Genomic DNA, 26,511 nt, shown 5'->3' with positions numbered 1-26,511 from the left:
GTTCCCAGCTTTTCTTTTCCCATGATGCCTTGGAATTAGGTGAACGCCGCAGCGGTTAATGATGTTCCAGGATGAACAGGGTGCTCGTTCTGCCGTAAGTAACAGAGCAGTTAATGCTTAACCCGGGACTTTACCTGACCACCGCTGAAGAGGGCGGTGGGATGGGTGGGCCTTCATAAAGTGGTTAAACTTTGCCCGTGCGCGGCAGCGTGAAGCAGCTCGATCCCCATCGCAGACGCTGGTGAGAAATAACTCATTTAGGAAATTTCCACCGTTCGGATATCTCAGTTCATCTGGTTTCCGTGTGTGTTTCAACATTGTCATTTATTTGATTACAGTAATGAGAATTCTCATTATTCATTACTCCACACCGCAAAATATCCCCCCCCCCAAAAAAATTCGGACCTGCAACGTTACCACCTTTCTCCACTTTTAGGGGAATGAATCATGAATGCGTCCTACGTGAGTAACACAGCCGACTACAGGCATCATTTCTACACCTAACTGCATTAGAGAGCTTTTAATGGTGGATGAATGATCAATAATCCGCCTTTCCGCCGTCCACATGCGCGTCCACGTCGGATGGACGCAGGACGTGCTGCCGGCAGGCCGGCCTGGATCTCCACGCCGGCGTCTACAGCTTGGTCAGGCGATCGTCGTCGGAGAAAGAGAGGTTGTAAACGCCGTCCCGCCCTTCCAGCCCGTCGCATGTCACACCACGCCCGCTGTCCTTGTCTCCTTGTCCTTTCCTCCTGTCTCGCCTGGATTAGGGACAAGATGACTGATGAGCTTCACATAAGACAAAAGACGTTAAAGGCCCGGATCAGACCATCCAGTAGGATCCACATGTCTGAGAGCACATCGAGAATCTGGGACTTTTTCTTTTTGGTTCCTGAATATGAAGAACTTAAGCGCAACGAAATATTCAGAATTGCAGCAGAGTGGGTCGAAAAATGAGTCTCATCCATCATCCATCTTTGGAACGTTCTCGCATCACACTGGGAGGACATGGACCATCAGGCTCTGCAGGCTGCCCGAGGGACGCCATCATTAATGGACTCAGAATACTCTGCTATTTATTTAATGACAAGCTGCATTAGAATGGAATAAGGATGCGGAAACGCAGGAGTAGTTGAGTTATTTCTGAATGATTCTCAGTCTCGGCAGTGGGAAGGAACGTCAGGTTCTCACCGTCGCTTCTGAACGAAGGACGAGAGGAGCAGAGCCACGATCCCCGCACACACGGCGCCCATGACGACCCCGAACACGATGAGCCACGTGGGCGTGGCGGGCTGGATGGGAGTCGCCAGGGTCGGGTGGATCCCCACGAACTCCAGGGTCTTGTCGCTCAGCAGAAACGCGCTGTTGATGCGTTTCCGCGACTCCCTGTAGAACCAAGAAAAAAAAAAAAATGACCAGATGCACCACCTGAGAACAGTCTAGAACCGGAACGGATCTAGGTGGTCTGGGTTTATAATCAAGTTCAGGCAGGTGGGTGCAGAGCTAGAAGGGGACCAGTGGAGGTCCAAAGATGTTTTTCTGGACCACCTGAGCCTTGGCCTGTACTATACAGGTCTTCGTATAAATCTTCATTCACCGACACACGCGGCGTCTAGTCCCAGTGCCAAGTAAATGCAGACCTTCCACAGAAAACAGACCCACCGGAGCAGATGTGGACAGCTGAGAAAGCCCCGCCCACAGTTCATATGCCGCCAGACTGATTGGACGTTTCCAGTTTACTCGCCATGGGACAGCTCACCTCACAGCCCTCTCCACCGTGGCCTTCGGGATCAGCGTGGTGTTGTCGTCGGGTGACGTCACGATGAACCAGAAGGACACGCGCTGCGTCTCATTGCACACGACGATGTTGGAAACCCTGCATAAAAAACATAAAGTGAAGTGATACACAGCAGCACAGCACACGGTGCACACAGTGAAATTTGTCCTCTGCATTTAACCATCACCCTGAGTGAACAGTGGGCAGCCATGACAGGCAGTGTGTGGGGGCGGTGCTTTGTTTGGTGGCACCTCAGTGGCACTTTGGCGGATCGGGATTCGAACCGGCAACCTTCTGATTACGGGGCCGCTTCCTTAACCGCTAAGCCACCACTGCCCCCGCTGTTCTTCTGCAGAAGAACCAACACGTTTCCTGTAACAAACACCCGTTTATCCAGGCAACGGCAGTTTTTGTCGATATCCTGGACGTAAAGCATGTCACATGGCGGGCGCGTGTGTCCCGTCACAGATTATTCGTATAACTGCCATAAGATGTGGAATTAAGTGACTGGAACAACATGACATGTTTTTTGAGCTCATAAGCAGATGGAAACGGCTTCAGAGGCAGCGAGCTGTGCGTGACGTGAACGCTGGGCTCCTATCAGACCTTATCTTCAGCAGCAGCTTATCCTCATTGTGGGTTTTACGGCCTCTTATCTGGCCTTTTATCACCAACCAATCGCGTTCCACACTATTCCATGCGGCCAAACGATAACCCAGTTCGGGAGTGAAGGAGGAAAGTCTTACTCGAAAGGCTGGGCTTGTAGGACCTTCCTCATGGCGAAAGCCAAGGTGGCCCTGAAGAGGAACATCTCACTGGGGTTCCAGGCGTACTGTCGAGGAGAACGTTCGTTACGGGCCAGAGATGGAACCGACAGGCTTCTTATCTACAGTCGATCTACAGTCGATCATTTAATAAATGGCATAGAAGATTCTGATAATAATGAGGTTCTCAAGGTTCATTAACAGTCATTATTCCTATGATTACATGGATTGTTTGGATCATGTGTTGGTGAAGGACGTGAAGGTGAGTGTCACTTACTGCGTCGCTTCCGAGGGCCGTTTTAATGCTGAGTCTGACCTGGTACCCATCATTGTGATCTGGAACATTAAAAAAAAACAAAAAAAACAAATGAACTTTGAAATTTGAAAATTTGTGCGAAAAGCAGGAGGTCAGGAACAGAACGGTACCTTTGCCACAGGTGGGCACAGACAGGGCCGGCGGCAAGCAGGCGATGAAGAGCAGAGCCAGCAGCATCTCTCCACCTGGTCATCGACACCACCACTGAGGGTCGAGGCGGCGGCCGACCGGCGTTTTAATCTTTAACGTCCCCGCCCACCGAGAGAGGTTGCTGGGAGTCAACAGACTTGCTCAGGGTCCGAATCTTCCAGACTGTTCCATGCTTCCCCGTCTCCAATTGTAATTCAAATGGCTCAGGACTGTGTGTGTGTGTGTGAAATTCCTGCGTCCGACCGCAGCGTCCAGTCGTGACACATTCCAGAAATAAACTGCAAACACACATCCCAGATAACGGCAGCGGCCGTACCCATCGCCACCGGAGAATCTACGGGCACCAGGGCCGAAAGCAGGATTGGTTTCATCGCAGAGTCCGTCACGGGTTCTTACCTGCAATTCTCCTGCCGCTTGGTTAATTTTTCTCCAGGCCGCAGTGTGTGATAAACCGGGCGGACGATGAATGAATCACTTGTTTTTCTGGGGTAATAGATCATGTGTGGTTAGGCCCGTCCGCTTAAAGTTCTTTTTTACTTCCTTCCTCGACAGACCAATGATGAATACAGCACGTCTAATCACTTTATTTTTAAAGGTCAGCACAGTCAGCTGGGAAATTCTTTATCTCCACAAAAAGAATGTCAATGACAAAAAAAAAGATAATAAAAAGTAGAATCCACTTGTTTCTATATTTATAAAATAAACCTCTCTCTATATATATATATATATACACACACACACACACACACACACACACACACATGTCATATATATATATGACATTTCCCCAAGGAGATGTCAGGAATGGCAAAACTTTTTAATATTCCTGCACAGAAAGACGTGGTTTAAAGTTGAACACAAGGTGGCAGCATAACTACAGTTCTGAAAACCGATTCCTCTTTCCAGCCAATCATATTTCACCCCTTCGGTTGTGATTGGCTACTGACATTCAATGGCGGGAAATTACAATCAATTGTCTCAATCGACCCGTGTCGGCCCATGCACGTTCAGACAACGAATGCCCAGTTTGGCGTTGAAGACGCGTCATTTTGTCCCATCTCGCACGGTGACATGGGGCGGCATCTATTGCCGTGCAAAATGACAGCAAACGTAGAGGAGCAGGATTTGTGGGTTTGCCTGTGGCGCCGCTGTGTGTCCCCCGCGGGTAAATGAGCCACACGACTCGTTTTTGCAACGAACCGGAACCTTTGTGTCGGTTCATGTGTGGAACCGGACTGAATCATCTCAACGTGCTCGATGTTCGGTTGAGCCGAGGCTGCGATAAAAGCTGATTTAAAAACTCGTTTGCGAAAAAAAATGTTAAAAGAAGCACGTGTTCTTAACTTTTGTCTTTGTTTAAATTGGACCGTCTAGCCTTACTTCTTATATTTACGTGCTGTTTTTTAAGGAAAGATTCGTTCGCTAAAGAGTAGGTTCACAGAGTCAGATTCGGATCGCGATCCACTACGGCTCCGTCCGTGTGGGAGTGATCTGCGGCAGAGGACCTGCCTCTCCCCGTCAACCCGCGGGATCAGCATGCGGCCGGGTTCCGGGCGGCCTCTGCTCGTTCGCGCCGCTGCTGCTGTTGGATGAACCGGGGTCGGGAATGGAACCGGGACCGGGACCGGGCGCTGCGGCCGCGGGGACCTTCATCCCCCTGAGCGACGGCGAGCAGCGGCGCTACTCCGGGCTGCTCACCTTCTGCCAGCCTGACAGCTCCGGCAGACTGGCGGCCAGCAGGGTGGCGGATCTGTTCCGAGCAGCCCAGCTGCCCCCGGAGACCCTGCACCAGGTGAGCGCCGGCTTCTCACGCCCAGGAGGCCGCTGCGTCCAGAAGCACGTTCGGCTCCGGATCCGAGTCGCGCAGCTCGCAATGTTCTTCTAGATGATTTGAGAACCTGGTGGAGCTAGAAGGTGAAGTGGTTCTTCACCAGCAGGTTCTGGTATTGTAAAAAAAAACTCCGGTCCGGTATCTGGACTGGGTCAGAACCTGGTGAATATTTGGGGGTTGGGATGTAAACTGGTCCTTCACCAGAAGGTTCTGGTATTAGAAAAATCATAGGGCCGATATCTGGACTGGGTCAGAACCTGGTGGAGATTCAGGGCTGGGATCTGAAGTGGTTCTTCACCAGCAGGTTCTGGTATTAGATAAAAACCTCAGGTCCGATATCTGGACTGGGTCAGAATCTGGTGGAGATTGGGGGGTTGGATGTAAACTGGTCCTTCACCAGAAGGTTCTGGTATTAGAAAAATCGTAGGTCCGATATCTGGACTGGGTCAGAACCTGGTGTAGATTCGGGGCTGGGATGTGAAGATCTGCTCATGAGGCCTCCATTGGGTTCCGTTGACATGTGATTGGTCAGGGTCTCAGAACCCATCATGCAGGGGCCACCAGGGTTCGCGTGAAATTGTTGAGTGTTTTTTTTTATTTTTTTTATTTATTATTTTTCTTTATTTCTATTTGTATTTTGTAAAATGGCTACATAGGATGATGCAAAAACTGTCCAAAACCGCCTGTTGAGAAGCGTATTATTTTTCAGCCCTAGTTTGTTAAGTCACATGTTGTCTTCACGTTGAGAGATAAAATGTTGATAAAATGTTTTTGATATATTTTCCTGAGCGAGGAAAGGAACGCGTGAAACGTAAACCGCTTTTCCGCATGAAATGGCCTGTGACGTCGCGGTTTCCTGCGTCGTGGCTCGGGCTTTAGGAAACGTCCCTGGCTGTCGTCCCCCGGCGTGCGAATTTCACAGATGGCAGGAAGCGGCGATAACGGGAGCTCCGATCGCTTCTCTGTTTGTTTGTGTTCTGGGTTCCGTCTGGTTCCGGATGGACCCGCACCCCTGGCGCACAGTGGGAGCAGGAAGTGAAGTCTTTCCATGGCGGCCGATGGGCGCAGTGGGCACTGACCCCTGCCTGGCCGTGGGCGGGGCCTCTGTGTGTGTCTGCGGCGTCAGGAAGATTGGCACGCCATGGGGCCGCACGGGTTAAAGTAAAATAAAGTGAAGTGATTGTCACATGTGGTACACAGCAGCACAGCACACGGTGCATACAGTCAAATTTGTCCTCTGCATTTAACCCATCACCCTTGGTGAGCAGTGGGCAGACATGACAGGCGCCCGGGGAGCAGTGTGTGGGGACGGTGCTTTGCTCAGTGGCACCTTGGCGGATCGGGATTCGAACCGGCAACCTTCTGATTACGGGGCCGCTTCCTTAACCGCTAGGCCACCACTGCCTGTGGTGGGCACCAGATGGTAAAAGATGTGTTCCACCGTGGTCCAGGAGGAACCTCCTGTCCTTCTCTGTAGAACAACACTCACCTGACGCGTGACTCCGTAAACCAGTTTCCAGACCGCGCCCGCGCCGCGCCCGGGGCGGCGCATGTAGAAACCCTCCTGGTCCTGTTCCCGCTCATTAGGAAGTGGAATTATTGAAATTCTCACTGTTTTTATTGTTATTTATTAAACCGGAGGGGACAACTGGAGGCAGGTTGAGTCCAAAAAAAGACGATGATGTCCATTTTAGAGGAAGCCATCGAGTTGTGAATTGAAGTGTAGAAGGTCACAGGTCACATATGTAGACTGTGTGTGTGTGTGTGTGTGTGTGTGTGTGTGTGTGTGTGTGTACAGTATAAACTGCGGATTTTCCCCCATAAAAGCCAGGCCGCTGGAGCTCTGCTGGTGAACAGTGGCTCTTTGTGTGGGAACATTCCATCATTGTGCGAACCCGTACCGGTGCTCGGCGCGGAGGTGGACTAACCCGTCCGACCAGACTTCCGAATCCGGCATCGTGACGTCGCGGGTCCGGCCCGACGATCCCCGCAGAGGCGTTTCCTGAACTTGGACCTGAGCAGTTAAAGTTAAAGTGAAGTGATTGTCACACGTGATACACAGCAGCACAGCACACAGTGCACACAGTGTAATTTGTCCTCTGCATTTAACCCATCACCCCAAGTGAGCAGTGGGCAGCCATGACAGGTGCCCGGGGAGCAGTGTGTGGGGACGGTGCTTTACTCAGTGGCAACCTCAGTGGTACCTTAGCAGATCGGGATTCGAACCAGCGACCTTCTGATTACGGGGCCGCTTCCTTAACCACTAGGCCACCACTGCCCCACATAACAGTCTGATGTGGCAGTGACATCGACCTTCACTTGATGTTCTTTTTCACCGGTGCAGCTAGGAAATGTCAAGTGTCACATTACACGCCCTCTGACCTCCACCGTCCCATAAGCCCCCTGCAGCAGATGGTTGGAGGCAGAGCTGGTGTCTGGATGATGATGGTGATGAAAACAATCATAAAACTTCCATTCTTTTCGTAAAGGAGACTGTGGGTCAAGCTGAAGCAGTTCTGTATACGGGCCTTGTAGCCCCTCCCCCAGATTTGAACCCAACCACCTTTCATCTTTCGGGCCACTCGTTTGATTTAATCAGAGGAAGCCAGTTGGGAGGCTCCGCCCCAGATTATACTTTTTTTTTTTTTTTTTTTTTTTTTTCCATCGCTCTGCAGTTTTTGTTGGAAATTCCTTGTCAGCACACAAGAGAGCCAAGCAGAACAGGCCCCGCCCAAACGGACTGGATCAATGAGGGTCACCTGACCCCTCCACATTTCAGAGGGGGGGGGTTCAGCTGGGAAAAGATTAAGAATCCGGATTTAGCTTCAGTATCAGTGTAGTCTGATTAAATCCAGGCCGAGGGACAGTGCTGGAACGTAAAGTGCGTGATTTCATGTTAAAGAAATTATACATTTTGTACGGTTCTATTAATTATAGGTAGGTACAGTGGGGAAAATAAGTATTTGACCGCAGAGTAAAAGAGGTTTGCACTTCAGGGGTGTCCGGGGTGACTGTCCAGAGACGTTGTAGATCTCTGGACACTCAGTGACTGATAAGATCAGCTTGTCACGGTCAGCAGCAGTCAAAGGTCAACAATCTTAAACTTTGACCGCGGTGTGGGCGAAACGCCACGCAAGCCGTAGAAAATAACGAATTTCCCACCAAAGTGCAGCTTTCGGTCTGAAAACTGCTGTTGCCCGATCGAGTCGAGCCACGTTGTGCGACAGACAGTCGTGCTCACCAATCAGATGTGTCCCGTGTGAAAGCCACGCCCACTTGAACCCAAGCAAGGGTGTTCGCTCTCAACTCATGGAATGCTAGTTGCAGCTCAGTGTACCTGTATATCACGTTTAACATCTGGTTATGCTGCAGTTTTTAATGCACATAAATAGCGAATAATCATGAATTGAATTGCAATTGTCGATTAAGTGGTGTTAGTAGCCTAGTGGGTAACACACTCGCCTATGAACCAGAAGACCCAGGTTCAAACCCCACTTACTTCCATTGTGTCCCTGAGCAGGACACTTAACTCTGAGTGTCTCTGGGGGGGGGACTGTCCCTGTAACTACTGATTGTAAGTTTATCTGGTAAATGCCGTAAATGTAAATCTTTTTTTTTTTTTCCGTTGTTCAGCCCTACAACTAATTATGGTGTCTTGCTTGCGATTGGCCAACGCGTTCGGGAACATTTCTAAAATGGATTTGACTGGTTGGCACGTGTTTAAATGCATGCATTTTCCGGCCCAACCCTAACCGTTGGGCAACCGAAAAAAGGATTTCTCTGTAGCTGCTGCAGCACTAACACGAACCTGTTATCCGCAGTCGCTGTACATACGATGCGTTTGGGGTTAAAGGTCAGGTTGGAGTAGTGCTAATATGTAAAAAAAAAAAAAAAAAAACTGCTTTGTCATCCGCATGGATGCGCGGAAGAGAGAAATTCACTCTGGCATCCCGTTTAAGAAAATTCTGGGTCCATGTGGACGCAAGGCCAGAAATGTTCCCGTTCTGGAGAAATTCTTGCGTCACAATTTTTTTAAAATGGATCGATAGCCGTAAAATAGACTGATTGAAGATCCAGGCCACTTTCAGTCTTCATTCTAATTGCAAAACCAAACTCTCAGATTGGCACTTTTGGGAATAATTTCCCCCTTTTCCCTCCAGATCACCGACGTGTGTGGTGCCAAGCGCCTGGGCTACTTCAGCGCCGCCCAGTTCTTCATGGCGCTGAAGCTGCTGGCGGCGGCGCAGGCCGGCCTGCCCGTGCGCCTGGAGAGCATCGCGGCCGGTGAGTTCGAGCTCCGCTGGACAGAATATAGTATATAGTAACAATCCCAGCATGCAGCTCTTCCTTGGTGGCCATGCAGATGATAAGGAGCTCAAGACGAGCTTCTGATGTGGGCCAGAGGTCGTGACCTGAGAAGCACCGTTTCTTTTTTTTACACCTTTGATAAAGAATTATTGTCTGTTCGGAGGTCGGAGGTCGTAAATCCAGGGCCACGGGTGTGTTCTGCGGTGGCCTCGTGACTGTCCTACGCTCCTCTCTGCCCTGCAGACGTCCCTCTGCCAGCGTTTGCCGGCTTGAGCAGCGACGGCGACCCTCGCTTCTCGAACCCCGTGCAGCCCGGCGACGCGCCGGGGCTCCCGACGAACTCCGCCCCTCTCCGGCCCGCCTTCAGACCGCCAGACGGCAGCGGTGCCGAGAAGCAGGTGAGAACCGGTCCAGTGGAACACGGAAACGACAAAACAAATGGAACTCGAGTTCAGTCAGAGGTCATGGATTTGTCCACAACCATTGTCCGGCATTTTTGGGTTATTCCATGGAGAAAATGTTTTTTTTGTTTTTTTTCCCTTCATTATTAAAATGTGAATATATGAATCTTCAGCTCTGGTTTGGTGTGATTGGATGACAGGAGTCCTGGTCGCCGCCGCGGTCGCCGCCGACCCACCGCAGCCACATGTACGGCGGGCAGAGGAACGGCACCGAGGCGTTTGGGGGTAAGGCGCCTGTCAAGTCTCTCAGCAGGGCCATGGCCACAACCCTGTAATCCATCAGATAACCCAGCGGCGCGGCGCGAGGGGGGCGGGGTCACAGAGACAACACTTCAAAATCTGAACTTTTTAACTTGTCATTAATGTTCATCTTCTTGGAGTCAGAAATAATTCCACACCAGCAAAACGTGCCGTGTGGGTATCTGGTCCCTCCTCTTCAACCTCGGAGGTAACTAAGCAGCCGGAATTGTGGGGAATCCCCTCCAGCGGCGCGGTGACCACTTTGCCACTTCCGAGTGTCCGGAATACGTGACAGGGAAGAGGAGGAGGGCGGGGGGCTGAGCGCTCAGCCCCACCTCCACGCTGTCATGTAGCATGGACCGGAAGACATATATTCTTTATAAAATATTAGTAACTGCATATCATCTGTATGGCGGTGAAAATGATTAATGGCATATTTCGTGTTTTAAAACGACTGTAGCACAGGGAGTCACAGCACTGCACACAGTGAAATTTGTCCTCTGTATTTAACCGTCACCCTTGGTGAGCAGTGGGCAGCCATGACAGGCGCCGGGGGGCAGCGCGTGGTGACGGTGCCATCATCAAGGGGACCCCAGTGGCCCCTTGGCGGCTCGGGATTCGGCCAGGCCAGGCCACCACTGCCCCACAGTGCCCCGCATGAGTGCAACCTGCTGTTACAGTTTTAAATGTTATAGCAAGCTGTAATCTTGCGAAGTCGTCACAATCGCTATTTATTTCATCATTGACTAATATAATATGAACATTTGTTTACATCTCATTACTGAACGCAGACAGAATTCCAAAATAAGGATTTATCTTTAAAATACTGCTAATCACTCACAATGCTGCAAAATCCTTACAAATGAGGTAGTTACAGGTCGATCAGCCTTTAGAGACTCTGACGGTGCCGTTTTGAAGGCCCACGAGCTGTTTCTGCGGCGGGCGGTGGCGGAGAGCTGGAGAGCCCCACCATAGTAGACAAGTGTGCGGTGCATCCGCCAGGCATGGTGTCAAGGTTGCCACGTGCCAGTTCCGAGCCACCAAACCACGCCAGAGACGTTAATCGGCGCCTACTATCAAACGGCCACAGTGTGAATCAGCGCGCCACCTGCAGGAGGAGAGAGAAATGACTTCTCAGGACCACGCCCGCTACCGATGTAGCTGTCGAATGACTGAGTAGAGATATACGTGTAATGACTTTCAAATGTATAGATCAGGGGGTAGAAGGCGGAATCTTCTACATGATTTGGTTGGTTGGTGGTGTGCAAAGTACCAACAAAGCAAAAGCTTGATTGGGCAGAGAATAAAGTCCGTGTGCCGTCTGTGGACAGGGGACACGTGACGTGGTTTTTCACAGCGTTCTCCGTTCCTCCGTCTTCAGGATACGAGAGTACGCAGCACACCCGACCAGATGCTTCAACCCCCCACTATGGGCCCAGAGCTCCTCAGGAGCAGACGACGGTTAACCAGGTAACCACGAACCACGTCTCAACCCCACACACCTGGTACCAGATCCGGTACTGTTCACATGTAAATAAATAAGATCATGAAATTCTTTACAATGTCAAGTCAAAGTCCACTTTTTTGGCTTCAGCGATTCACCGTGTGCAAAAAGACATACAACAAAAAAACATGACCAGGGACATTGCGGACATTGTGCATATAAAATAGTGCAAGTGGAGACAAACCAGGCAGACAAGTAGCAGCAATGAGCTTGTGTGGTATATGATATGCTATGAAATTATATGATGACCATAACATAGCAGCATGTGAGGTAGTAAACCTAATTTTTTTTTTGCACATGGTGGGACTCGAACACCACCAAAACTCAGATTCATTTAAAAAAATGAAAATTCTCAATGAACACCAGTGGTTATGAAAACATTTTGGGCATTTTTTCAGATGTCTTTATCCAGAGTGCCTTACAATCAGTAGTTACAGAGACAGTACCCATGGAGACACTCAGGGTTAAATGTCTTACTCAGGGACACAATGGTAATAAGTGGGGATTGAAAATGGGACTTTGTGCTGTTCTGGCACTTAAGGCTACTAAAATCCCAAACCCAAACCGTTGATCTGCTCTTTTCCTCGGACAGAATTAATAATCTTGTGGGCCTCGGCAGGTTCAGGTGCTGGATGGGCCAGAGGAGCGGGGCATGGACGATTACACTGACGATCCCTGGAGGATCACGGAGGAACAGCTGGAGTACTACACCCACCAGTTCAGGAGCCTGCAGCCTGACCTGGGGGCGCTAATCCTGGGTAAGAACCCCTTTCCTCTCTCTCAATATATATATATATATATATTTATATATATATCACACACACACACACACACACACACACACACACACACAGTACAGGCCAAAAGTCTGGACACACCTTCTCATTCAAGGTGTTTTCTTTATTTTCATGACCATTTACGTTGGTAGATTCTCACATCTGGAACACTTGGAGTTATGTACTGTACTAATATGAATTATTATTTTTATGGATTAATGATTTTTTTTTTTTTTGTGTTCCAGGGACTGTTGCAAAAAACTTTCTCACCAAGTCAAAACTCCCAATACATGAACTTTCACACATATGGTGGGTGTCAAACGTGTGTTTGTGTGAGAACCTGAGTCACTAGACGTTGGATTTTTTTTGTTCTCTTGTTCTGATGGAATGTCGGCTCCCTGCCAGGGAGCTGAGTGACATGGACCAGGATGGAGCCCTCACATTCCCAGAATTCTGCACGGCATTCCACCTGATTGTGGCCCGGAAGAACGGGTACCCCCTTCCTGAGACCCTCCCACTGACCCTGAGACCTGCTCTTACCAAACATGGGGAGGTCACCACTGAGATGCCAGAGGTTTTCCCTCCCTCCCATTACATGACTTCCCCAATTATAAAAATGAAAAACACGTCCAGGACAGTTGAATAAAGTTGAAGAATATAATCCTCGAGCTGTAGAAAGATCTAAAACAACGTTTTTTTTGTTTTTTTTTTCCATTATCTCCTTCCTGCAGATCGCTCAGCCGCTGATTGTTTTTGAAGAATCATCTCAGCAGGTGAGGTCCACTGTGAGAACGTCCACAACGTCCCTTACACCACAGTCCGGGTCCAAAATAAATCCTTGTTAAAACCACTACCTGTGAATTATACAATTTTAATACGCCCCTACCTACCAGTCCAGGGCTCATAACCCATAATCCATAAATGTTGAAATGTCAAGGATTTTATTGGACGTTTCTGCTCCCAGGAAAAGAAACTGGTGGACTTCCAGGCGGATCTGATAGACGAGGCCCGTGAGGCGTGTCACGGTGAGTTAGCGTCCACAGATCCCCGTCTCCGCCGCGTTGTCATTTACAGGATTCCTGACCGGAATAAAAATATTCCATGTGTTTATACGTCTGGGAACATTTTATTGCTGCTTATTCTACACTGTAGAACATGTAGAACACGCTCCTCCTGAGAAATGTCAAATTTGCGTAAATGATTTTTTTTTTTTTTTGTTTACCATTTTAGTGGAATTGGTTATTGTTTCTGTGTTCATCTGTCTTTGTCGGGTAATGGAGATTTTAAATGCTCCTTCGTTTTCTCAGACCCCAAGAGAGTCCCAGCGTCTGGACACGAAGACGTCCCCCCAGTCAGCACCTCCGCGCTGAAGCCAGGTGAGTTGGCCGGTCGTGATTCGTGTCTCCGGTTACTTCTCAGGTTCTGAGAACCTGTCTCATATACTGGATGCTGGAAGTGGAGTCTGGATGAGAACATTTTTAATTTGCTCTCCTCTATGTGATTTTGAAACATTACTGGCAAACAATCTTGTTCTCCATGATGTGACTGAATTTCATTTTTTCTCATGTACAATTCAAAAAATGTGGCAAAGAATGGAGACATAAACTGGCAAATTTGCACGTTTCTTCCCGTTTCCAGATCCTCCAGATGAGGTGGATCCAAACGTGAAATCCAAAACGAGACCCAGGTAATGAAAACAAAACTGTTTCTTTAAAAGATTAAGTAGCGGCGGCATTCTGATCGAGTTTTGTGCCCACAGGTCCTATTCCAGCACGTCCATTGACGATGCGATGAAAAAGGCAGAGGAGCCGCCCACGCCGCCGCCCAGGCCTCAGAAGTCCCACTCCAGGGCGTCGTCCCTGGACCTGAACAAGCTCTTCCAGCAGAGCAGCCAGGGTGGGTGTTCCATCTGCAGCATCTGCTGAGCATCTGCTGAGCATCCGCACCTCTACACAGCATCACAAGCAGAACAATGATGAACACAGGAACCAACAGAGAACACAGGGGTGCTTCAGGTTCTTACTAAGGTTCTGTCGTCCAACTGTAATGTTGAGTGACGCCTTCAGAACAGGTTCCTGATTTTTTTAGTAGTATTATATCAACAGGCTTCTTTTCCACATACTGACCTTATTGATCTAATTTTCTTCAGCCCAAAGCAAATCACAGTTTTCAGTTCTCTATCAGCTTACGGTGGGAAAATCTGCTGAACTTGGACCATCTACAGGTACAAGTCTCACAGTCAACACACTTGACGACTTTATGTTGACCTCTGTTTCAGGCGTAAAGAGTACCTGGCTGCCCCTTCCACCAGCGCTGCCCCCGAGACCCCCGGCCACACAGGTACCACATCCTCACCGCCGGTCCAGGGTCGGTGTTCTGGCTGCTGGACACGCATCTTGTTCGATAAACATTCTGGTTTGAACGCCTCTTAGGTGCCGCACTTCCTCCCTGCTGCGGACCGGAGCTCCCAGAAGGCCGCGCAGCAGCCCAACTTTGCCGACTTCAGCAGGTTCAGACAGGAGGTGAGAGTCCCAGTTGGCCAGATGCCTCCACCCATCCACCGTTCCCAAGCAGCTCAAACATCAGAAACCAATCAAATTAAGATCGTTTGTTTCACTGGAATTAACACCAATGCAGAAATTCATGCAAAGAATACGGTCCAGAAGACACCCCTCTCTGTTCAAACCTCTCCGATCTCAACACACGTTTTTTTCTGAACAGTATCTGACATCCTGCCATGTTTATTACGTCCTGCCTGTTTTATAGATTTTTAAAGATTTAACAGCATGTCTTTACTGTCACCTGACTCCGTACATCACTTCATGGTCTCAGCCTGGCGTGTCGCTTTTATGACCTTCTTCTCTCTCACAACTCATTGTGAAGATATATCTGTGTGTGTGTGTGTGTGTGTGTGTGTGTGTGTGTGTATGTGTGTGTGGAGAAATGCGCAAAATTTATTAATGAACTACAGACTAATGAAGGATTGACCTGCAACCCCTCAGAAGTCATGTCACCTCGAGTTCTGCTCAGATTTGCCGGTATTTAGTGCGCCTATCATCACATTTTCAGATTTTATTTTATTTTATTCTCATTGCTACCCTCCCCAGTCGTACAGTAAAACAGTGCTCCCTCATGAACCAGCGCGTTCCTCCTCTCCCAGTGGTCCGTATCAGAGCAGAAAATTCCTCCAAAATGCATCTGAAAGGTTTTCCCCCAAATGGGGTCCCCTCTCCGACCTCCTCAGAAAACCTGTCATCACCCGGAGCTTCAGGAGGTCTGCATTGCGAGAAGAACCAGACCGTTTCAGAGCCTTTAACAGTGAACCATGACCTTCTCCTGCAGTCTGAGTCCATGCGAGGAATCAACCACTAGATGGGGCTCTTGCAGTCAAAGTCGGTCCAGATCTTCAGACGGTGAAGGGTCTGTAGATGTGTGGATTGGTGTCTTCCAGGAAGGCCACGCCTCCAAAGCACAGGACACCAGTGTGAAAAGTCAGGAAATTTGATGATCTTGGCCCAAAACAGCATACTGACTTAATATCCTCTTTTTAAGGATATTTCCCGTCCAGTGTCTCTAAAGTGAGAGTTTGTCGTGAATCTGTATATTTTTCTATGTTTGCCCAGGTTGCCAGATTGTGTATGATACCGCAACCCAAACATTGCGTCAGAGCAGGGTGGGGTTCTACCTAAAAACCCTCTGAGGTACGGAGCTCTACCGACTCCCTTTTCCCAAACCCTGGAAGAACTTGGGGTTGGACAGGTTTCTCTTGGTCCCGACTCAGACCCAGCATAGCTGTGGTTACCGTGACCTCTCCGCGACTTCCAGTGGAGGAACTGTTTATGGGCGTGTCTGTCCACTTTCTGCGCGATCATGATTCCTGGGAAAAGTTAATCGCGCGACGGCAGGCCTGTTTTAGCCATCGTTTCTGGGATTCCTGTCAAGGTCCACATGAAATATTTAAGGCCACGTGTCGGTAAATGCGGCCTGAAGTTCCAGGGGCGGCCGCCCGGTCGTTGCAGCCTGAGTTATTGCCCGACACGAGGCAGGAGATTGGGGGACAACAGCATCCATCCATCACTCTCCCTCTCAGACCGGTGATCTAGCGCCGCCAGTTCGGGTGAAGGGCTCACTCCTGCGTTACATTTCAGCCTGAAATCCGGTCCACAAACGCTGGAGAACAGCATATCTTTGGTAAAGTGGAAGTGATTAATTGTCACGTGCTGTAATGTGGTGTCACGTGACAATTAATCACCTCCTCTTTACCAAAGATCTGCTGTTCTCCAGTGTTTGAGGACTTTGCATTTAACCCACGAGCAGCGGGGCGGCCATGACAGGCGCCCGGGGAGCAGTGTGTGGTGATGGTACCTTCCTCAGTTGCACCTCGGTGGTTCGGGACTTCCAAGTCTGCTTCCTTACCTTCTAGGACACCACTGACCTCAGATGACCATCTGCTGGAATTTCTCATTCCTGGTGTGGGTTTTTTTTTTTTATTTTGCAGGAGGAGGTGCATTCTGGAAACCAGACCCCCCACCACAAGCCATCCCTTAGCACAGAGGATGCTGAGACCCCCAAAATGGTAAAGTAGACCATCCCCCATTGGGAGCTTCATCATCTGCAGGGTGTCGTACTGGTCACTCAGCCCCCATCCCCCGTAATCCTACAGTCGTGGCCAAAAGTTTTGAGAATGACACAAATCATGTTTTTTCAAAGCCTTCTGCTTCCATTTTTATTATGTTGATTTGCAAAAACTCCAGAATGTTATGAAGAGCGATCAGATGAATTGCAAAGTCCCTGTTTGCCATGAAAATGAACTTAATCCCAAAAAGACTATTTCCACCGCATTTCAGCTCTGCCACAAAAGGACCTGGAGAGATCATTTCAGTGATCTTCTTGTTAACACAAGTGAGAGTGTTGAGGAGCACAAGGCTGGAGATGATTCTGTCATGCTGGTTGAGTTAGAATAGCAGACTGGAGGCCTTAAAAGGAGGGTGATGCTCGAAATCATTGTTCTTCCTCTGTTAACCATGGTTACCTGCATTGTCTTCATTGTGATGCATAAAAAGTTCTTCACAGGCAAGAAAATTGCTGCTACTAAGATCCTCAATCAACCATTTATCAGATCATCAAAAACTTCAAGGAGAGAAGTTCAAGTGTTGTGAAGAAGGATTCAGGGAGACCAAGAAAGTCCAGCAAGCACCAGGACCGTCTCCTAAAGATGATTCAGCTGCAGGATTGGGGCGCCACCAGTGCAGAGCTTGGTCAGGAACAGCAGCAGGCAGGTGTGAGAGCATCTACATGCACAGTGAGATGGGGACTTCTGGAGGATGGCCTGGTGTCAAGTAGGGCAGCAAAGAAGCCGCTTCTCTCCAAGAAAAACGTCATTCTGCAAGTTGTACAGGTATTAGCCTGCTGTGGACTGGGGTAAAGTAATTCTGATGAAGCCCCTTTTCTGATTGTTTGGGGCATCTGGAAAAAGGAGACCATCCTGAGACCCTTCATGTGTGGGGCTGCTTCTCATCCAAGGGAGTGGGCTCACTCACAATTTTTACTAAGAAGTAAGAACACAGCCATGAAAAAAGATCCTCCGACAGCAACTTCTCCCAACCGTCCAAGAACAGTTTGGTGAAGAACGATGCCTTTTCCAGCATGATGGAGCACCGTGCCATAAGGCCAAAGTGAGAACTAAGTGGATCATGGAACAAAAAAAAAAAATTGGGGTGCATGGCCAGGAAACTCCCCGGACCTTTATCCGATTGAGAACTTGAAGGGATGGGTTCCATCAGTCAGGATTTGGCCCAGAAGTTGACTGACAGCATGTCAGCGCAAAAAACAGCCAACACTGCAAATATTTATTCTGCGCATAAACGTGATGTGATTGTCAATAAAAGCCTTTGAAACTTATAAAATGCTTGTAATTTTACTCCAATACACCACAATAAACAACTACGGGAAGTGGTGGTCTAGCGGTTATGGAAGCGGCTCCGTAATCACTGAGGTGCCACTGAGCAAAAGCACCGTCCCCACACACTGCTCCCCGGGCGCTGGCTGCCCACTGCTCACCAAGGGTGATTGGTTAAATGCAGAGGACAAATTTCACTGTGTGCACCATGTGCTGTGTTGCTGTGTATCACGTGACAATCACTTCACTTTTTAACTGGCAAAAAGATCTAAAAACACAGAAGCAGCAAATGTTGTGAAAACTTTTGGCCACGACTGTACAGCACTGTCCCCTCTCAACACCCCACAACCCTCTCTCATAGATCTGGGTGTGTCCCCATAATCCCAAAGCACTATACGTTTATTTTGCTTGATGGCCATTTTGGATGTTTGTCAGTATACAGGATCTTTGTTGTTCGCAAAATTCCCAGGATCCTTCACTGTGCACTCAGGGACACACCCCTCAGAAACCCATACGCAGGAAGTACTGTCCGGACAGCCAGAGCCTAGACGCCACACCCCCCTTCAGCGTCACTTACAGTCCTGGAGGCTCCATGTCCAAACCTGCACCGAGGTAAGGAGACGCACTGGACGGGCAGAAAACGTCCCTCGGCTCCCCCACCAGAGCAGATGTCAGACACGGGTGGATGCTGATGGAGTGTTTTAAACAGTGTCCAGATGGATGGTCTCTTAGAGTTTTTCAGCATATGGTTGACCTCTGACCCCCCCAGTCGTGTGGCGTAATGTGATCTGGCACGACGTGGCCTGCAGAAACGTCCACGCAACTGGGCGGCTCGCATATGGCCGACTGATGTACTTATGCAGAGAGACATCAGTCAGTGTTTAAACGCACTCTGTCCCATTCCTCATGCGTTCACCATAAATCTAATGAAGAATGTGTTTAAATGTGTGATTGTGACACGCGTGCGGTTCCTCTCTGTTCCAGGCTGCCTCCCAGGCAGAAGCGCGATATCCAGACGGCCATCAGGAAGAACAGGGAGAGCAAAGCGGTGCTGACGCGCCTCAACAGCGAACTGCAGCAGCAGTTCAAGGTCTGAGCATCTGCCCGCCTGTCTGTCTGCCTCCCTGTCTGTCTGCCTGTCTATCTACCTGCCTGTCTTTCTGTCTGTCTATGCATCTTCCTGTCTATCTACCTGCCTGTCTGTCTGAGCTGCTGTCTGTCTCGTAGAACCGTTTTTTCTTTTTCCCTGTCGCTATGTGCATCTGAAGACGTCTCTGTTGTCCCATAAACATTCATGTTCCAGTAAAGTATTAATGTGTGTCGGACATGTTCTCCTAATGTCTGGCTGTCAGCCTGCCTGTGTGCGTCTCCCGTCTGTCTCTGTAGTAGTGTGTGTGTGTGTGTGTGTGTGTGTGTGTGTGTGTGGTATTACGTATGGTTGAGCTCGCTGGACACGACGGAAAATTGTCGCCAGATGATGATGTGTCTGTGTGAGCTCAAAAGATACTCCATGCAGCGCAACACATGCAGATTTTCCGGTTCTGAAGCCACACACACACACTACATTCCACACTGTACAGTGTGTGTGCTGCTATTTTCAGTAATGTGACGTACACGTATTCCTGCACACACGCACCATATGCAGCACGCTCCTCAATCTCGTTTAAGTTGATCCTTTAATAGCTCCTGTTCTATGGAGACCTAGAACCCCGCGACAGTTCTGGAATATCTTGCTGGAACGTTCTCGTCTTTAATTACACATTCCTCGTCTCTCAACGGACACACGTCTTCCTGAAATATCTCTTTAAGCAGCTGATCTTCAGGGCGTCTGAGTGTGTGTGTGTGTGTGTGTGTGTGTGTGAGTGTGCGCACATCTACATGAGAGAACCTGTTGGCCCCAGCAAGGCTCCAGGCCTCCCTTGTAGGGCATTGATTTCCCAGCATGCTTCAGCTCACACTTGCCCATCATCAGGACGGCTGGAGATGCAGCGTCTCAGATCATCAAAAGCAAACAGAAATATCAAGAGCGAAGAGCCATCAGAGGTCACTGGGACACACGTATCTGATCAGAGCGCGGTGTCAAAGGTCATCACAGGTCACCACAGGGCTCTCCAACTCCGAAAAAAACAAATATGTGGGACATGGGAGATCTCTCCAGAAACATCTGTCCATCATGACCTTATTTGATTTTTGTTTCCTCTCTCTCCGTCCCGCTCAGGCTGTTCACCAGGAGAGGAAAACCCTGGAGGCTCAGCTGGAGATCCTTCGGCCGATGGCCTCCACATGACTGCATCTCACACACCTCGTCACCATGGAGACCATCTTACTGCACCAGGGGGCGCAGCGCGGCGCCCTGATCCTGGACGACGAAGGTTCTTCCGCCCTTCGGTCCCGCAGAACCGTGTGACAGAACCAAGGAAGGACAATGAAACCCTGAACACCCGCCTGTCGATGGGCTTGCTGGGGTCGAGACTGGGTCAGACTGACCCTGGATCAGCGCTGGGAGCTATGCATGTGTTCATCTGCATGTGTCCAGAGAAACTTGGTGCTATTCATGCCTGCGCCATGTTATTACAGCCTCACGACATGCGTCATCTTCCACACAATGTCACTTCTGTTCCTTTCTACTTGATGGCGCCACTCCTCTCTTTCCCACCGTTACTTCATTCCATGTTTGCTGCGCTGGTGGCTCTTGTCACGTGTCACAAAATTCATTTCTTTTAATGTATGAGGTCTGTATGCACTTGTTTTAACTTCTGAAGAACTCTGTTGGTCAAGCTTGTCCTTTGGCCTTATTTTTTCGTATTATTTTTTCCACTTCACCGTGTGTCTGCATAAACAGGAGCGAGTACGACTAAATTAATCTCTGTGGTTCTGTTTTTTTTGTTTGTTTTTGTTTTCTTTACACAGAATGCAATTTATTGCTTTGCTATTAATTCCAACTGAATTAGTTATATCTAGTATTATCAGTAGTTGTTGTCAGTAGGTGGTAGTAGCCTAGCGGGTAACACACTCGCCTATGAACCAGAAGACCCAGGTGAAGAAACCAGCAATTCTCATTCGGTTTCTATAGATTTTGAGTTAACAAAACTAAGAGCCCTGATAAGGCTGAACTTTTTATAAAAAGTGCTGGGATGAGCTGTGACCGGGGTTGCCAGGTTGTATAAACTGAGCGTTTCCGCGTCAAACGTCCTGCGAGCAGAGAGGGATCTGAGGTCTGACTGGATTCGCTTACGCAGCACTGAAACGGACTCACGTTTCGCTCCCATTATAACCGCGGCGGGCGTTCCGCCGCCCCATTGTCCCTGCTGTCACGTGCCGTGGCACTGCTGCCATTGCACAGATGCCAGGGGCCAAATGCCAAAGGCAGCAACGAACCCGGGGCCACGCTGGATGGTAGAACAAATATGAAGTGGAAAGCCGGGCCTGTGGCAGTCGGAGGTCCCGCGAGTGACAACATCTCGTGAAACGAAACCTCTGAACATCACTCCACTTTTTCATGAGGGTGGTAGTAGCCTAGTGGGGTAACACACTCACCTATGAACCAGAAGACCCAGGTTCAAATCCCACTTACTACCATTGTGTCCCTGAGCAAGACACTTAACCCTGAGTGTCCCTGTAAGAACTGATTGTAAGTCGCTCTGGATAAGGGCGTCTGGCAAATGCTGTAAATGTAAATGTAGTTCAGGGTCAGACGAGCGGCTGCTGGCGAACCACGTTGTTCAGTAATTACATTGTGTCCAGGTCCTGCAAGGTGGGCGGGTTGACCGTCCCCAAGACCCACAGAAAGTGGACAGAGTGAGAGTGAGGGCGGGAGGGAGGACGAGTGGAATCTTCAGATCAGACTTTGTTTTTCCTCCACAGCTGAAAGTAAAAGAGATCAGAGGGTCAGGAATTCATGGTGGCTTGACCCCCGTGGACACATTCCTGTACGAGCCGCCCCACCAGCCCATTCGAAACTCCCGGGACACTCCCGTCCATTCTGCTGGGGCAGCTGGGAACATCTCTGACAAAGACCCAACCAATGAGGGTCAGAGGTCGCATTGGGCCTCCCAGAAATAGCCAGCGGGCCCGGCCACAGTCCCACAGTCTCTCAAGGCTCTTTAATGTTCTATAACTATGTCTGGAGGAAAACTTTGATCTGTGGTGCAGAAAGCGAGTCTCCATGTTCCCCCAGCTGGAGGTGAGAACGCACGAACCCCGGCCTCATCGCGAAGAATAAGAGGAACATCTCATCACTTTACTGGCTCTCATGAACTGGGGTTGCAAACTCGCACAAAATGAATTATGATCTCGATTAAATGCAACAATTGCTCAGAAATCCCATCCGTTTTTAAAATGCCACCACTCGACATACGAAGCGTCTATAAATACCAGCCCAGACCGCACGGCGGTTTCAATTACAAGGTGACAGCTGTGTGTGAGCATAAAATGCAGTAGTGTTTGTGATAATAAAATGAAAAAAGGTGCCATAACCATTCCCATGCTATCAGTGGGGGTGACTTTAATCTCGCCAGTAGTGACTTCAGAGCTAATAACACCGTGACAGAGGATTTGGAAAATATTATGTAAATATTTAAATCTAGTGGAACGAATTGACGTGATTGCTGGATTAGTTGTTTTGCAGTGCTGGGGTGACAGCTGGCACATTTTTGTATTAAAAATACATGCATATGTGTCTATGTAGCACGTAAAATAAAGTCCTGCTCCATGACCGGCCCCTTTGTCACAACGTGGCTCTCTGGCGCTGGCTGCTCTGTCCTGGACACCAAACAGGCCACAGGAACGGCTTAGCCTGTCACCTCTTCCCGCTCTGGCTTTCGTCAGCCAGGATTTAGTGAAACTCTGACAGTCAGCGAATGTGAATGAAGCTCATTCTGGCTGCTGTGACGAGGCCCGGCAGGAATCTCTCAGATTCATGGGCTTAATCCGGGAAAAAAAAAAGGCCCCATGTCCCTCCCTCTGTCTCTGTCCGATAGGAATACGCTCTCCTGAAGCAGCACAGGTCGCCACCGGGCCCTCCAACGCCAACAAACAAAGACGGATGGCATGGGAGAGCTCTTTAAAAGCGGCTGTTTAAATCCTGTGGGGCTCCCAGTTTTATGTGAGACTGGAAGTTTCCTGTTCCCAGAAATGCATAATAAAACTATAACTACTGAAATTAATCACTAGACAATCAATTTCAAATTAAAATTTTATTTGTCACATACATAGTCATACACGGTATGATATGCAGTGAAATGCTTTGCCGACTGCTACAGACCACAGTATTGCAAATATTCCAACTATACAATGATAACCAATATGCAAATATTTCACTTTTATGTCTTTAATATAAAACCTAAAATATGTGTAAAGTGAAAAGGTGAAAAAAGTGAAAAATTAGCTAACTATATTGACACTGTACATGGATAATGAAAGTAATTCAAAAAGCGACATAGATATAAATAGATCATTAAATGTACATAATTTTGCATTTTACTTATGTCTTAATCTACAGAAGGAGCACATAAACAGATCGAAATATGTAAAGTTCCTGATATATTTTATTTGCAGGTATAACTTCGAGCATGGGAACAGTGCCTTTACTGTAAACTTCGGATCCGGATCCGGATCCGCGCCGCCGCGCCTCCGGTCCGCGTTTTGCGCGCGCCCGGCGCTCCCGTTTAAAGCGCAGAAAAACACCGCGGCGCAGCCCGCCGCCGACCAGAGCAGCGGGGCTGGACTGCGGAGAGGATGGAGGAGGACCCGCGCCCCGGTCTGGCCACCTGGGACTAAGGGGGCGCGACGCCGCGTCGACTCGTTGGCGGGAGGTGCGGGCCCTAATGACAAAATGCCCTTCGCCAAACGGATCGTGGAGCCCCGGCGGCTGTGCGGGCGCGCAGTCCCGCAGGACGAGGACCTGTGCTCCATCAGCAACGTGGCTCTGTCCCGCAGCCTGCGCCAGCTCTCGGACCTGGCCCGGCTCGCCTGCTCGCTGTTCCACGAGCTGGAGGTCGAGATCGTCTCCACCGGCCAGCGGGTGCGCGCGCTCCACGCCAGGATCGGCGGGATCCAGCGGAGCACCTCGGAGCTGGACCCCAAGCAGGAGGCAGTGCGTGAGTACCCCGCGTTATTCACCCTGGGGCAGGGCTGACCCCGCTGTTCAGCGGGATGGAGGGCAACTTTGCAGCTGTCTGAGAGAGACCAGTTCACGTGGGCTGCACCCGGACTGGTCCCACAGGATCCAAAACCCCTTATGACCTCTGAACTCAATGGATAAATCAAAACTTAGTGTGATGGGAAGGTCGTGCACCAGTATAAAGTGTTGATGGGAGGGGCATAAACCAGTATAAAGTGTGAGTTGGAGAGACGTGCACCAGTATAAAGTGGGAGTGGGATGGGAATAAACCAGTATAAATTGTTGATGGGAGGGGCATAAACCTGTATAAAGTGTGAGTGGGAGGGGCGTGCACCAGTATAAAGTGTGAGTGGGAGGGGAATAAACCAGTATAAAGTGTCAGTGGGAGGGGAATAAACCTGTATAAAGTGTGAGTGGGATGGGAATAAACCAGTATAAATTGTTGAGAGGAGGGGCATAAACCTGTATAAAGTGTTGATGGGAGTGGCATAAACCAGTATAAAGTGTCAGTGGGAGGGGAATAAACCTGTATAAAGTGTGAGTGGGAGGAGCAGGCACCAGTATAAAGTGTTGATGGGAGTGGCATAAACCAGTATAAAGTGTGAGTGGGAGGGGCGTGCACCAGTACAAAGTGGGAGTGGGATGGGAATAAACCAGTATAAAGTGTTGATGGGAGTGGCATAAACCAGTATAAAGTGTCAGTGGGAGGGGAATAAACCAATATAAAGTGTTGATGGGAGGGGCATAAACCTGTATAAAGTGTGAGTGGGAGGGGCGTGCACCAGTATAAAGTGTCAGTGGGAGGGGAATAAACCTGTACAAAGTGTGAGTGGGAGGGGCGTGCACCAGTATAAAGTGGGAGTGGCCAGTATGGACCAGTATATAGTATCGATAAACCAGTACAAGATGTAGGGGGAGGGGCGTGCACTTGTTTAAAGTGTTGGTGGGTGGGGCATTAACCAGTACAACGTGGCGGTGGGAGGGGTGTATAGAGCAGGTGTATTGTAAATTGTTTATGAGATGTGGAGGCGGGGCTTATTGTAACCAGAACCCTGCCCTGCCCAACCAAGGGATTGTGGGAGATGTTTGTTGCTGACAGGACGGGACGGAGAACCAGCATCTCTCCTCGTGTTTCCGCCGTTTTCCTTCCAGTGCATCACTGTTCACTCTGCTCCTCTTGCGCACTGGGACTGTCCACTGGTCTTCACGCTTACACCGGGACGTGTCTTCCTCACTGTCTTGTGCTGTTTTTCTGTTTTTTTTTTCCGGTTTCGGTAGTCCTGTGCAGGACTGGGCGGTCTTAAGGTGGAAACGTTGCCTGACCTCTGACCTCACTTCCCCTTTTGTAATGAACTCTGTGTTTTAGCTTTCGTTTGTGACAATGACCAGACAAAAGCTCCTTCGCTGACGTTGCTTCTCTGCTGGCCATGAATGCCATGTGTGATGCGAGACCCCCCCTTGGTACTGTAAATGTGAACTTTTGTGTTTATTGTTGTGATAATCCGCAGCAGAAGACCCCCGACCCATAACTGCAGTTAATTGTCCTGTTTTATGTGACACCCCCCCCCTCATTTGAATGAGAATCTGTGCGAATGCGAGCCGCTACGGCTCTCCAGCGGAGAGAAGAACCGGTTTACTGCCCCGCCCTGTTTACTGTTACCACGGCGACGTGACGGTGCGTAAATCGGGGTTAATGCGCACATTCCTTTGGGCAGCAGAAGTCGACCTGATCTGGGGGGGAAGCGCAGCTAAGCCTCCGGATCACGCGAGGAACCGTGAACTCCGGTAATCCGCCACGATTTTGACCGTGTTTGGTCCGTCTGCCTTCTCCGGGGTCCGCCGTGACCTCTGCACCCGGGACGTGTCTGAGACGCGCTCGCGTGGGGAACGGTGCGGACGAGGAGTCACCCGGAATGTTCCTGGGAAGGCCTTGGCACGTTGGTGGGAGGGAGAGCGGGTTGGAAATCCAAGATGAGGCCTATGAACCAGAAGACCCGGGTTCAAACCCCACTTACTACCATCGTGTCCCTGAGCAAGACACTTAACCCTGAGTGTCCCCAGGGGGGGACTGTCCCTGTAACTAATGCCGTAAATGTAAAGAGTTGAAGATGCTAAACCGACAAGCACCGTGTCCACCAGACGTCTGATAAGAAGACTACAAGAAGGATCCAGCTTCAGCACCACAATTCATACGTGGGATCAGGAATTCTCCTGCAGCTCCGGTGGGAACTCTGCTGATTGGTCGAGCTCCCAACCCCGTTAATTGATGTCTGACCACCTGGCTCCTGATTGGCTGTGACCTGGTCCATGGTCTCCTTTTCGGGCTGCCGAGACACCGTTTCAGCGGGTGGGCGCCCCATCGGT

The 26,511-nt window shown here is 49.5% G+C and overlaps 3 protein-coding genes across 7 annotated transcripts in view; 2 read left to right on the top strand and 1 right to left on the bottom strand.

Moving 5' to 3' along the window:
- Positions 1-305: 305 nt before the first annotated feature.
- On the bottom strand, positions 306-3,380 carry cltrn (collectrin, amino acid transport regulator). The gene is made up of 6 exons (XM_028961278.1): positions 2,968-3,380; positions 2,819-2,877; positions 2,524-2,609; positions 1,760-1,876; positions 1,192-1,386; positions 306-761 (listed from the first exon to the last, which is right to left on the bottom strand). The coding sequence occupies exons 1-6, from the start codon at positions 3,032-3,034 to the stop codon at positions 635-637; spliced, it is 651 nt and encodes a 216-aa protein (XP_028817111.1). The 5' UTR covers positions 3,035-3,380; the 3' UTR covers positions 306-634.
- Positions 3,381-4,463: 1,083 nt separating this feature from the next.
- On the top strand, positions 4,464-20,897 carry reps2 (RALBP1 associated Eps domain containing 2). 2 transcript variants are annotated; one of them, XM_028963092.1, is made up of 19 exons: positions 4,464-4,799; positions 8,999-9,122; positions 9,390-9,544; positions 9,748-9,832; positions 11,229-11,317; positions 11,971-12,109; positions 12,373-12,436; positions 12,533-12,701; positions 12,859-12,900; positions 13,092-13,152; positions 13,435-13,503; positions 13,766-13,814; positions 13,887-14,023; positions 14,406-14,467; positions 14,560-14,649; positions 16,626-16,703; positions 18,517-18,638; positions 19,011-19,116; positions 20,245-20,897. In XM_028963092.1, the coding sequence occupies exons 1-19, from the start codon at positions 4,614-4,616 to the stop codon at positions 20,311-20,313; spliced, it is 1,896 nt and encodes a 631-aa protein (XP_028818925.1). In that variant the 5' UTR covers positions 4,464-4,613; the 3' UTR covers positions 20,314-20,897. The 2 variants fall into 2 exon arrangements, with proteins under 2 accessions (XP_028818925.1, XP_028818924.1); XM_028963091.1 differs by having other exon boundaries at positions 18,496-18,638.
- Positions 20,898-23,708: 2,811 nt separating this feature from the next.
- nhsa (Nance-Horan syndrome a (congenital cataracts and dental anomalies)) overlaps positions 23,709-26,511 on the top strand; it is a 52,675-nt gene continuing 49,872 nt past the window's right edge. For all 4 annotated transcript variants that reach the window (XM_028962234.1, XM_028962233.1, XM_028962231.1 and 1 more), the window contains exon 1: positions 23,709-24,124. In XM_028962234.1, the coding sequence (XP_028818067.1) occupies positions 23,860-24,124 (265 nt within the window). In that variant the 5' untranslated portion in view covers positions 23,709-23,859. The remainder of the gene's footprint in view (positions 24,125-26,511) is intronic.

This window comes from Denticeps clupeoides, chromosome 19 (assembly GCF_900700375.1).
Source record: "Denticeps clupeoides chromosome 19, fDenClu1.1, whole genome shotgun sequence".
Classification (NCBI taxonomy): domain Eukaryota; kingdom Metazoa; phylum Chordata; class Actinopteri; order Clupeiformes; family Denticipitidae; genus Denticeps; species Denticeps clupeoides.
This window is presented reverse-complemented; position numbering and strand designations above follow the sequence as displayed.